General features: G+C 37.4%; 1 protein-coding gene and 1 long non-coding RNA gene across 9 annotated transcripts in view; one reads left to right on the top strand and one right to left on the bottom strand.

Moving 5' to 3' along the window:
* The window catches only part of LOC311618492, a 700,613-nt gene that overhangs the window by 161,499 nt on the left and 525,358 nt on the right, over positions 1 to 13,756 (bottom strand). The window lies entirely within an intron of this gene.
* Positions 1 to 13,756, top strand: part of NFIA (nuclear factor I A) — a gene marked incomplete at its 3' end in the record, with an annotated part of 370,602 nt that overhangs the window by 284,442 nt on the left and 72,404 nt on the right. For 4 of the 8 annotated variants that reach the window (XM_084876087.1, XM_084876084.1, XM_084876086.1 and 1 more), the window contains 2 exons: positions 7,211 to 7,339; positions 11,232 to 11,285. In XM_084876087.1, coding sequence (XP_084732213.1) covers positions 7,211 to 7,339; positions 11,232 to 11,285 — 183 coding nt within the window. The remainder of the gene's footprint in view (positions 1 to 7,210; positions 7,340 to 11,231; positions 11,286 to 13,756) is intronic. The other 4 variants (XM_084876090.1, XM_084876089.1, XM_084876091.1 and 1 more) reach the window with 1 other exon arrangement.

Here is a 13,756-nt window from a genome sequence, read left to right as displayed (position 1 = left end):
ATAGTGTTAGACTTTACCTCTGATCAAGTGAGGCATTGCTGCATTACAACATACACTAAACTTATATCAATGACTCTTAAAATAAGAACTTTGATCCTTTCTGCTTGTGTCTTCAGGAGGCTTCATAGAGAAAGCAACTTGTTGAGTAGGCAAGAGGCCTATGGTAAATATTACTAAATGTGTATATTTTCTGTTTTACAATTTAACATTTCTCAGTCATGATCTTCTAGGCATGTGTGATATTTATTTATTGGAGGTTCTGTGCTAGAATTACTGCTGATGCATTCAGTATGTTTAATAAAATCCTAACTGATCCATACTAAGGCCAGGAAAAACTTTTGATATGTAAGATAAGGTGATTCTTAGTTTTTCTTTTTTGCATATTCTTTTGCAAGTAATATACACTTTCTTTGATCCCCCCCGCCTTGGATAGCCAAATTAGAAACCTCAACCCTAAATATAATTAACTAGAGGCCCGATGCACAAATTCGTCACATGTGAGGTCCTGCTGCCTGCCCTAATTGGGCCAGGCCAGCCACGGGGAAGGAACGCAGGAGGTCGGCCAGCCGGTCCCACCCCCTAGTTGAACTCCCAGTTGAACTCCTGGCTGAGGGGACAATTTGCCTATTAGCCTTTTATTATATAGAATTGGCTTAAATAGGACACTTTCTGTAGTATGCAAAGGGAACTATATGAGGGGGTGTGAAGTTTCACACAGTGTACCAGCTTTAGAAATGAGAAACCTGAGTCTGGAATATCAATTAGGAGCTGAATGATCTTGAGCATGCTGCTTGACATCTCTTGATACATAGTTTCTGTAACATTAAGTTATAGGTAGGCAAGACAATAATACCCATCTATCTGAAATGAAGATGTTAAGGATCTGAGCTATTCATGATTATAATAGTCCCCCTTATCCACAGAGGATGAGTTCCAAAACCCCCAATGGATGCCTGAAATCACAGATAGTACCAAATCCTATAAACATTGTTTTCCTATATATACACACCTATGATAAAATTTAATTTATAAATTAGGCATAGTAAGAAAATACACCAATAGCTAATAATAAAATAGAAAAATTATAACAATATACACTGAGTAGCCAGATTATTATAATCTCTGAACGCATAATAATCTGTCCACTCAGTGTATGTGTGTGTGTGTGTGTGTGTGTGTGTGTGTGTATATATATACACACATTAGAGGCCAGGTGCATGAATTCGTGCATGGGTGGAGTCTGGCCAGCCTGGCCAGGGGGAGTGGACATGGACGGTTGGCCAGCCTGCCTGCTGGTTGAACTCCTGGTCGAGGGGACAATTTGCATGTTAGCCTTTTATTATATAGGATATACACTGAATGGCCAGATTATCATACATTCAGAGATCATAATAATCAGGCCACTCAGTGTATTGTATTATGTGAATGTTCTTTCCCTCTTGCATAATATCTCAATATACTGTACTCACCTTTTCACTTAAAGGAAGCTCTGTATGCCTTCTCTTTGGCATACCTGAATTGCCAGCATCACTACTCTTGCACTTTGGGGCCACTGTTAAGTAAAATAAGAGTTACCTGAACACGAACACTGCAATCTGCTAAAATCAATCTGATAACCCAGACAGCTACTAAGTGACTAGCAGGGTGGGTAACATATACAGTGTGGGTACACTGGACAAAGGGATTACTCACATCCCGAGTGAGATGGAGCAGGAAGACACAAGACACAAGATTTCATTGTGCTACTCAGAACAGCACACAATTTAAAACTTATGAATTGTTTATTTCTGAAAGTTTTCATTTAATATTTTTATACCACAGTTGACTACACATAACTGTAATAATGGAAAGCAAACTACAGATAAGGGAGGACTACAATCCATGGCACATAGCATGTACTCCATAATCTGTAGCTCTTACTATTATTAGTCTGTTTTTTGAAAATGATCAAAATGCAAATGTTTGATGATCAAACTTCTGGCTCTCCTGAAGCCCCTAGATGGATGAAAGTGTCCAACAGCCTTTAGGTTTGGTATGATAGTTGTGTTAGTAAAGCAGTTGTAAAACTAGGTCATGGGGAATTAGATGATGGCAATGGATAGGAGAATATCTAAAGCCAAACATGAACAGCCAAATTTACAGCATTCTGTGGTCCTCTCTAACCTGCTTATCTATTGGATTTTTAAAACTAAAGTGCAGAGTTTGCTTCTTTCCAGAGTTTCTCTCAGATTGTGAGTAAAAATGAACATTATTGAAAGTAAACAGTTTTTAACTTTAAAGAAAGACACATATACCAGTTAAGTTTTCTCTGGCAACTTGGATTACATCACCCAAACTCGAACAACAGACAAGATAAAGTCCTGCTGTCCTGAACAGCATTTACCAGGGATAATTTTCCAAGACAATGTATTTTTGAATAAGTCCTCTGACAACTGAGCAGTAACACTGACCTTTTGCAGTTTTTTCAAGCAAAAAACAGCATTGTACTATCTTGTTATTCCTGTAGGATTTGCTTCACAATTGTCACTGTAAAGTTCTTGGTTAAAGTGTTGGGTAAATCTCATAATTTGGAAGAGTGGGGGAGTTGAAATTAATTGTGTTTCCCTTGTATCCCGTATCCTTTTAAAATTTTTTCTTTAACATCAGGTTGCAGCAAAAACTTACCAAAACAAACCTTGATTTGTTATAGGAGACCCCAAGAATTATATCTGTGTTGCCCCATACTGTTTGATCTGATTTTGCTATTGATGTTTCTTGAAAGAATAAGGGGGAAATAGAAAATTTCATAAATTTTTACATCATTGGAAATAACCATTTGTTGTCCTCCCCCACCCCTCCCAGGAAGCTGTCTTAACCATTTTCTCTAAGCAAGTGTAGGCGAATGCAAAACCTCACAACCTAAAATGGATTTGCTAAAAATAATGAAAACTTGTGGAATTCTAGAGAGTAATCAGTGCACAGTGGGCATCTTTAATGCACACATTTCTAGCACTGACAGTCTTATATTGCAATATCATGTTAGTTTTCTATTGCTGTATAAAAAATTACCATAAACTTAACTTAAAACAACATGCAAATCTTATCTCACAGTTTCCATGGGTCATGTTTCTCCGTACAACAAAGCTGGTCACTCTGTGTATGGTCTGTCCCACAAGGCTGCAATCAAAATTTTGTCCAGGCTACATTAGCTCAGAGTCTTCTTGCAAACTTGCCTGATTGTTGGCATACTTCAGTTTATTTTATTTTATTTTATTTTATTTCATTTTTGTTGATTTCAGAGAGGAAGGAAAAAGGAGAGAGAGATAGAAACATCAATGATGAGAGAAAATCATTGATCAGCTGCCTCCTGCACACCCCACACTGAGGATGGAACCTGCAACCCAGGCATGTGCCCTGACCTGGAATTGAACCTTGACCATCTGGTTCAGAGGTCAATGCTCTACCACTGAGCCATGCCAGCTGGGCAGAATTCAGTTTCTTGTAGCTTTAACACTAAGGCCTAACTTGCTTAAGGCTGGATATCTGCTAGGGTACCACTTAGTCCCTAGAGGTCCCTGCAGTTCCTTGACATGTGGCCCTCTCACAGGCCCTTTTATTATATAATATGGTAGCTTACTTCTTCAAAACCATCAGGAGAATCTGACTTCTAATCACTCTTTAAAAGGGTTCACCTGATTAAGTCAGGCCCACCCAGAATAATAACTTTTAGCTTAACTAAAAGTAATCTGATTAGGAACCTTAATTACATCTGCAAAAGTCTCTTCACCTTTGCCATATAACCACCTAATCACAAGAATGGCATCCCTCATACTCATCAGTACCACCTATATTCAAGAGGAAGGAGTTATACAAAACATGTACCCAAGGGGCCAGGAACCTTGGGGCCATCTTAGAATGCTGATGACTATAAATGCAATGATGAAATCTAACAGAATCTTGGTGGATACTGTATTTGACCCGGACTTGCAAGGATTTCCCGATTGGCATCTTGCTCACAACTGTTTCCAGTGATAAGAGTCACTAGTTAGCTAGAATTTCTTTTATGTTTGCCTTTGTTCACTGTACATTAGTTGACATGACTGAGATAGCTTAGAAAAATGGCAAAGTGAAGGAAATTTAAAATGTCTGATGGTTAGAAAAGCAATGACAAGCCAACGTGCTTCTTGTAATTCACCTCCTACTCTATTTGCCACCTTTGGGATTTTTATACTACTCAATATGAGGAAATGTCCCATTGAATCAAACAGCATGCTAAATCTCTTCTCATTCTATAAAAGTTTTCATTTTTACATATTGAAGTGAACTTTGAAGTGATAGGTTTTTTGTTCCAGAAAAAAAAGGGGGGGGGGAAGGGGGGTAGCATTAATTTAACTAAATCTTTTTTTCAGAAATCTGATATTTCTAAAAAAAAAAAAAAAAATACTTTGAAATTCAGGTTTTGATTCATTAAGAAAAAGCCAATTAGACATTAATCTATATAGTAATTGTGTCTAACAGTTATACATAACTAATTGGTAACAGATTTTAACAAGGAGTTGTTTTTTTAAATAACATACAGAAACCAAAGTTGATCTCAAAAACAAAAGTCAAGATTAATGTTCTCTTGTTTATTAATATAAAGCAGTTTACTAACATTACATACATGAAGCAAATTAACCAAAACATACATTATACATATGGAGAAAATATAAAGTATATAATAAGGAAGTGTGCTCAGTATAGGTCTTTTAAAAATAAAAACATTAAGTAATTTTGAGATTCATGACAGCCTTGGGGTTCATATTACTTGACTATGATAAATTTAGAAAATTATATACAGTTTGGCTTCTTCTTATTGCACACAGATAACATTTCTTCTCTCTTTAACCCTTTTCAAGAGGATCTGAAATTTGCTGTTTGAACCCATTTATCGTTCTTGATGCTTGTTATTACTTAAATTTTACTTATACCTCACCTTTTATAAGGGTAAATAGTGTACTTAATCATGTCAGTATTTCTGCAGCATTATACTAACACGAGCTGGAGCACATAAAGTTTTTTTCTGGAATCCAACTGCTTGCTTGCTTTAATAGAGTTAATTTAGATGTTGTGTTCATCAGTGACTCCACTGTCTGAAAAAAATTCTGCCATTTAAAATTTTTGACATTTTCATTTTTCTATTCTATTTCTGTTGTATAACACATAATTCAGGCATTTGACTGAGTTTAAATCAGTGGGCTGGCTGGCAGCCTAAAAATTTGTTTGCACAGAAGAGATTTGAATGAATTGGAAGATTTGTTTAAGTATTGGTAGCTCTTTATTTATTTCCTATAATTTTTTAATTTGAAATCTCCTCTCTGATGTAATTGTGTGATTAGACCTTAGGTTAGTTTACATGAAATGAATTTTAATCCAAAACCACAATCTGCCCTAATGATGTTAGGACTGGTGTGACTTTGGTTACTGATTCAACAAGCAAAGAAATGTAGATAAAGTCACTGAATGACTTTGTTTTTAATTGAAATCGCAGAGATATTGATTAGGATGGATCTGATCTAGATCTGTCAAATTAGTAGAAATCACACATAACTTCATATTGCCCTTAACATCTGGCTATGGAAATATCCTTACCAATTTGCAATTTTTTCCCTTGGGCCTAGACCCCAAGTTTTGCTATATCCAAGCCTCTATTAGTAAAGCCACAGGTAAAGCTGAGACCTATGCAATTAGTTTCAATAACTTTTCAGGCCGCATGCTGTGTTCCAGGCGCTTTGTTAGATTCTGAAAATAGAGGGGACAAAGCAGAAAGGTCTCCTCCTTATAGAATCTGTAATCACACTAGAAGCTTGAGTTTTAGAGTCTCACTAAGGAAATCTATGATCAGATATACAAGGACATAGTTAGATATAGGCCAGACTAACTAAATTTTAGAACAGACTACACCTATAACGTGCTTGGCACAGTGCATAGTCGTTAGCATCTACTCAGTAACAGCTACATGTTTATACCATTATTACCTTTATTATTTATTTTTCCAGTTCACCCAAATAATTCTCTGGTCATAGGCAGAACACATGTGGGCATGCATAAGTAAAATGAGATTAGGTCCTTTTGACAAAAGTGCAGACCAAGTATGTGCTACTAATTTAAGAGAGTCCATATCGGTCCTGTAATGTGGATACTAGGAATCATTTTCTTTATTTTTATATCCAAGGTTTCATTGTTTTAATTGGAATGCTACCAAACTGATAGATGCCTCCAGTTGTGTATGTTAGTGTGATTGCTGAGAACATTACAAATTCAGTAATAATGAGGGACTATTTTCCTATTATTGTCTCCCTGAAACATTCCCTATGCTGGGAATTCTATGAAAAATCTTAGAAATTGTAGTAAAAATACTATTTTTAAAAACAAACTTTTATTGTATTTTCTTAACATAAAAGTAATATATTTTCATCATGGAAAAGACAAGTAAGCAAAAAGAGGTAATGAAAATCACCCGAATCCAACACTCTGAGAGAACCACTGTTAAGTTCAGCCAGTTTTCTTTCTCTATACCCAGAATGGTATTAAGTGGCATCATAGTGAAACACCCTATTTTGTAATTGCTTTCCATGTCTTTATTCTATGTCACTGAACAAATATATTCCCCTGTCATTATTCTTTTACAGTATTATTTGCATTTGGTTCTATCAAATGAAAGTTGTTGGGCATTTACGGTATTTTTTTTACTTTTATCTTTTTTTGTTTCAATTATAAATAATTTATTGAATGAGCAACCGAGTTGCCATTGTTGGAGGTTTTTAAATCTTAAAATAGCTAAATTATTTAGAATCATTTAAAGTGCTTTGGTGCATGGTACCTGGGAAGATGAAATGATGGCAAAGAGGTCTTCTTGTGCTTCCATAGCCTCTTTATTGAAGGGTCCTAAGAGGCCGCAGGGGACTTGCAACTTTCAGGAAACACTGGGAAAGTGGCACCCTTAATCAGAGAAGATCAATGATGCCAAAATGGACTGTGATTTAGTAGAAGGTGAAATCATTATCTACAGACTTGTAAGGGGACCATTTTGTCACCTGTTAGTCCCTGTGACAGATTCAAAGCAACTGAAAACAAATTTTTCATTCACCGGTAGATTTATTTTTTTAATTCTTTAAGTTTTATCTTTTAGGTTGCACAAGCTGTTGTTCCATGAATTACAGTGTGTTTATCAATCCATCCTTCTTGCCAGGAATGCCATCTCCAACAACACTGAAGAAGTCGGAGAAGTCTGGTTTCAGCAGCCCCTCCCCTTCGCAGACCTCCTCCCTGGGAACAGCATTCACCCAGCACCACCGGCCTGTCATTACAGGTCCCAGAGGTGAGCCACTCCACAGGCGCCCTGGGTTTTGCTTAGATCATGGCCTTGAGGCCAGAATAGCCAAATGAGAGACTCCCCCAGAGTGCTCCTGAAGGCAGTGAGTGCTCCACTTTCTTATCATTGCGGACAGTTTTGGAGTGTTAGGGACCAAAGAGATTTGACATTAGTCCCTTGATCATTAACCTAAGGCAAACAAGGGATCAAACCACTTTCTATGCCAGTGTGACGTTGTAAAGTGGTGGGAGATCATTTTATTAGGTCTAGTAATAATTAATGTCGTTTTCTAATACTTTTTTTAAATCGAATTTATTTAAACAATACAACAAAATTTAATCAACAATATAGTTGCCGTTGTTTTCTACTACTTGTGCCCAACGCTCAGGAAGCATTTTAATCCCTCTGTTGTAAAATTCTTGTGATCTTGATGCAAAAAATTTGGTCAATGCATTTTTGAGGCATTCTTCATTATTAAATTTTTTTCCAAGAAGAAAGTTTTGCAAAGAACGAAACAAATGGTAATCGGAAGGGGCAATATCAGGAGAATATGCAGGTTGAGGGAGAACTTCCCATCCCAACTGGCGCAGTTTTTCAGCAGTGATTCTTGCAGTATGCGGTCGTGCGTTATCGTGGTGAAGAATTACGCCCTTCCGATTAATCAGCGCGGGTTCTTTTTCTCTTAAAGCTTGGGCTAACCTTTCCATTTGGGCACTATACACTGCACTTGTAATGGTTTGGTTAGATGGTAAAAGTTCATAATGAAGAATTCCTTTAAAATTCCACCAAACGCACAACATCACTTTTTTCGCATGCAAGTCAGGTTTTGGCGTGGGCTGCGGAGCCTCATTTTTGTCCAACCATTGAGGCCGCCTTTTCAAATTAACATACAGCACCCATTATTCATCTCCGGTAACAATTTGCTCTAAAAACGGCAAACGGTTTTGATAAGAGAGGAGCGAACTGCAAATTGTGACTCTTTGATTACGGTTGTTGTCGGTCAACTCATGAGGAACCCATTTTCCAAACTTTTGGACTTTGCCAAGTGCACGCAATTGATTGGAAATTGTTTTTTGTGAACAATTTAAAGTTGTCGCAAGCTCTTGTTGGGTAATTTGAGGATTTTGCACCAAAAGAGCTTGAAGAGCTTCTTGATCAAAATTGGACACACGGCCTCGACCACTCTTGTCATCTAACAAAAAATTTCCCTCGCGAAATTTCTCAAACCAACGCGCATTTTCTGGCGCTAACTGCATCTTGACCAAGAGCAGTACAGATGTTTTTTGCAGCCTCACTTGCTTTTCTTCCTAATTGGAACTCATAAAGCATGCAGTGCCGAATATGCTCTTCATCTGCCATCTTCTTAGCCCTAGTTTTGCAACAAAAACCAAACCAAACACAAACTTTTTCAAGCAAAACTTGTTAATTGCACTTCACACGTTCTGTAGATACCACGTGTTTGAAGGTTATGTCAATACAAGTCAACGCCAAGCAAGATTTTAAACGAATGTTTAAAAACGACATTAAGTATTACTAGACCCGATAATTGAACCAAAATCAAATTAATTTTGTAAATTACACAAGAGTGGGGTGTGTGTGTGTGTGTGTGTGTGTGTGTGTGTGTGTGTGAGATGAGCAAGTACAGTTGACCTTTGAGCAATGCAGGATTTTTAAAAACCCACATAATAAACAGAACCACAGGGTTAAAACCTAAGTTGTTGAGAGATCAACTGTATTTTCAATAAGCAATTGGGAATGGGCATATGTGGAGGGCCGACTTAAGTTATATGTTTGTTTTCGACTGTGGAGTTAGTTCCCCTAGCCCCGACTTTGTTCAAGGGTCAACAGTAATAGCTTCTTTTTCATTCTCACGTCCCTGATGCTCCCCTTTCCTTGAAACATTTTGCATTGAGGTTGTCTGCATCACGGTGTTGACTGTTGACTAGCAGTCTTCATTCACTCCTTTTGAAGTGGTAGATAGTTGGTCTGGTTTTCATTGCAATGTTTTCATTATTTTTGTCTTGTGTGCTTTTAAGTTTATTATTAAAATGTGTCCACAAGAAATATGATTTGTATTTCACATTAAAGACAAGCTTTAAACCTCAAGAGAATGTCAGCAAGTCACTTAACTTGATCTTATGGCAAGACGAAAATATTTATTAGTTTGTTTATGAAACTCCTACAGTAGGAGTATGAATAATTGTAACCACATTTGCTTTCTTCCATCAGATTTTCGTTTAGGTAGGTCTGTGATCTTCCAGCTGGTATCATAAAACATCCTAGAAAGTAACGGTCTCTCATCCACTTTGACATATGCCTGGAAAAACTGATATTTCTTGCAATAATCTCACAGTCCCACAAATCTGAATTCCTTTATAAATAAACTGTATGCATATCAGGGAAAGATGGTGGTAGGAGGGCTGCTCATGCACTCACACAGAAATCACACTGAAGGAAATAAGTATTCTGACTATTGTGCGAAGCAATTTCTAAATACACCGTTATGAAACTTACTTGTTCCATCTTTAAACATCTTGTTATCATTGAGAGAACTTTCTCAACTTATTTTGCCACTTGTCTGTGTGTGTGATATAATCAGAGAAGGAATATGTGTGTGTTTCCTAATTTTAAAATCTTGTACCTGAATTGGATTATACAGTCCCCAAATTCAGAATGGATTTCTTGAAATGGGGTAGTATTATGATATTATCATCATATTCGGTATTCATTAAGCATCTAAACTGTGGTGGAACATAATAGGTGTGAAGCCCTTTTAGTCAGAAAGAAGATTTTTGGTCTCAAGGAGGCAAGGCATGTGATGTTTCTCATCTTTTTATTGTCATGTTCACATATTCTAAATGCTAAATGAATGTTCAAAGCAGAAATTTCTGCAGGAGCTCAGAGGAGGGGACTCTGGAGGAGGGGACTCTGGAGGTTCACCTGAGAGCCTGTTACTGAGAATTCAGTGGTTCCTGTCCTCATAGAGTGGACAGTCGAGTTCAGGAGACAGACACAAGAAAATAAACATGTTGTTTCCCAAACTTTTTGACATATCTATAATTTTCATAACGCTGAGTACCCCTTGTACTCATGAGAACATAGAATTAGGCGCAGCTAAGCACGGTGCAGTGCATATCCCCACCAAACTCCAGTGCAACGTGTACCCCCGCCAAACTCTTCCCATACCCCTGGGGGTACACGTACCACACTTTGGGAAACACTGATGTAGAAGATGATATGGAATGTGCTGTTACTTAACCACTTGTATCTGATAAAAAGACTTCAAAGTGTTGATAACTCAAAGTCAAATCTTAAAGGTTACTTACATGAATGGGGGAAATTCCAGGCAAAGAAAAGATTCATGATGTAGCCATGTAGTAAGGATTAGGAAGAACAATATGCTGGCAGCCTGGATAGCTGGGTATGCTACCTCTTTGCTTTCCACTTACCTTCTAGATTTTTAATATCCTCCCCAATAACATAAGGTCAATAATACTGCCAAATAAACTTTTCCTCCCAACCTCATATTCTCTTGCAGACATTACCATAAAGTAATATTTCTAGAGACTCTTTGAAGAACATAAAGCAATGTGCATATATATCATCATTTATACAATAAATATTAAGAGCACCATTTATGAGTCTTGCTTTAAAACCACATTTCTAGAAATTATTATAACAATTCCAGCATTTACCCATGGGTATCATGTTTGGGAGCTTCTTCATGCTAGACATTTTCTCAAATGATCTATACCATGTTGAGCCAGAGTAGACCTCTTTAGCCTACAAAATAATGAGTTTGGATCTCCAAGCATATTCATGAAATTGTTTTTGAGGAAAAGAGAAAAATGCCTAGTTTAAGAATTATGGAATACCAAAGATTCTTTGTCTTCACCAGAATTCAAGATGGTTCCCAGCATCCTCGGTTCTCCTTTCTGGAATATCTGCTCAGGTACCCATTCTTATTGCACCCTGCCCCCTTAGTGGTCTGGTGAAGGGAATTAGGGTAGTTGAGATGAAACTCTTCAGTGGTATCTTTGTGGGTAAGAGTCATAGAGTCAAGATAGGCTAACATGAGACTAGGCTAACAAGATAGGCTAACTTCTTGGGCTAAGATATTTTTAAAGGGTTGGTATTTAGCCTCTCATTATTTAAGAACTATTTGCTGCAAGTACTGCAGTCTCTTCTATTCTTTTCTGAGCCAGTTGAAAGCTAATGCTTGGGATGACATCACAACCAGGACTAAGAGTTGATGTTTCAGGAAGATGAGGACAGATTTAAGGAGGGAGTCTGACCGAGGAAACCAGGGTAGACTAAATGTGACATGTACATTAAGAAGAATCCAACCTTACAAACTTAACTTGTAAAGGGCCTGGAAGAAGAGAAAGGTGTACCTTTATCAGGGTCCTGAGGCAAGAGGTGGGGTGGAGTGGGGGACAGGTCTTTACTGCACTTTTGCTCAGTGTCACATGGCACATTCACCTTTGGATAGCACACAGGTTGCAAGTCCTCCACTGCCTTCCTTAAAATTAAGATATTAAATTTTCTCATGGACTACCTTGACTAGACAAATACTAGTTTGTAAGCAATAACTATGGAACATATCTCAATTATATTTTAACAGTGGCCCTATTTTTCACTGCAAGCCTAAGCTGTATGTGGAAATCTGGTGACCACACTTTACAAAAGAAACCTCTCTGAAGATTGCAAACAAATGCAGAAAAGTAGGGCCTTGAAGGGAGGCAGCATAGCATAGTGGTCAAGCATAAAAGCTCAGAGGTCAGAAGGGCCTGTGTTTGAATCCTGTGTCCACCACTTTTATCAACCTGCCACCTAGCTCCTCTGAGCCAAAGGTTCCTCATCAATCAATTGGAGATTACAATCTCTACTTCAGGTTAATTCTGTTATCTGAAGAGTAGATGAAATCATGCATTTGTAGTCATTCACACTGTGCCTGAAAATAGAGTATGTTCAGAAATCATGTAAACAATTTCATCACTCGTTTTCATTCAGGCTTTGAAAATCTCATGCTGTCCATCCTGCCCTCGCCTGTCAACATTTTAGCCGTCCCAAGACCAGCTCAAGTACTACTTTCCACATGAAACCTCCTCAGATCCACCCAGGCTGCGATCATCTCACACTCCTTAAACTCCTGGGGCCTTTTGTGCCTGGCATTTCCTCCACTGACATTGTGTCTCACACAGTGGGTTTTATGCACAAGATTTGTTGAATAAGTAAAAAGTAATCAAATGGCACACAAGTGGACACAGAAGCCATTCATCCCCTCCCTGAAACTGATAGGTTCTCATTGCTTCAGAGGAGCTAAGGGTGACACATGTCTAGTTTATGGAGTACTTCTTTACAATGAGTGTCCAAGATGGGGAGGAAGAACAATGGCCTTTCATCCAAAGAAGACTTTTGCAAGCTTATATAAGTAAAGCTTTGATATGCTATGAAAAAGCTATGCTTTAAAAAATATTTTGCTGTTCTAATCACTTTCCTGTTTTCATTGTTGTGAAGGTAGGGATGTGTCCTTTCGTAAAATGAATCTTTTCTCTGATAGTGGATTTTTTATTTTTTTTTTTGTGGCTTCAATAAATCACTTAACCTTCTGGCCTCAGTTTGGCCACCTGGATCATGGGGATAATACTTTGCAAGCTATGCAGTTAAAACTAGGTAAAGGGATTAAAGCATTTTGGAATGTTTTGGGGAGTAGGAAAGCTATTAACTTTCCATAAAGGCATTTGTATGTCATCTTATGTTATTACAATTACTGTGCACTTTAAGCTGAAAGTTTGGGCTTTTAAAGACTCTCTTTTACCAGTGCTTAAAATTTCAAACATAATAAAATATTTGATCATGAAAATTTATCTTATTCATGATAACTGGTGGGGGGGGGAATCTTTTTCTTCCCTTTGCCTTTTCAAGAATTTAAAGTTTGCCTGATGATTTAAAGGAACTAACTCCTTCTGAGAATTATTTGGAGTAAACATCAGTGATATCTTAGAGTTTCTTGAAAGTTTTTTTTCTTAAATGTTATGCTTTTTCCTGTCTTTGTTCTTTTCAAAAACAAGAAGATACTGAATAATCCTTAATTTAAATTCCCTGCACTGAGTAGAGCAACTCTGTGCTTTAAGGATTTACTAGTAGAAGTGGGGACGAGCTTGCACTTTGCACAAGATAAAGCAGAGGTTGAAAGTAATTGGCAAAAAAGCACTTACTGAGCTTCATCTAGAACCACAGAATTTCAGAGTAGTGGTCTTGGAATCTTCTGGCCTAATTAATTCCCTGTATCAGCCAAGAATGTGTTTGGCTGCAAGTAAAAGAAAATATAAATAAACAAGTCATATTTTTCTTATATAAAAACAAGTATATGATTCAGGATTATGTTATTGTGGCAGTATAATGCCATCAAGGACTGAG

Source organism: Pipistrellus hanaki (assembly GCF_964339955.1).
Source record: "Pipistrellus hanaki genome assembly, chromosome: 2".
Lineage (NCBI taxonomy): Eukaryota > Metazoa > Chordata > Mammalia > Chiroptera > Vespertilionidae > Pipistrellus > Pipistrellus hanaki.
The sequence above is the reverse complement of the archived record's forward strand: the minus strand, read 5'-3'. Positions and strand labels throughout refer to the sequence as shown.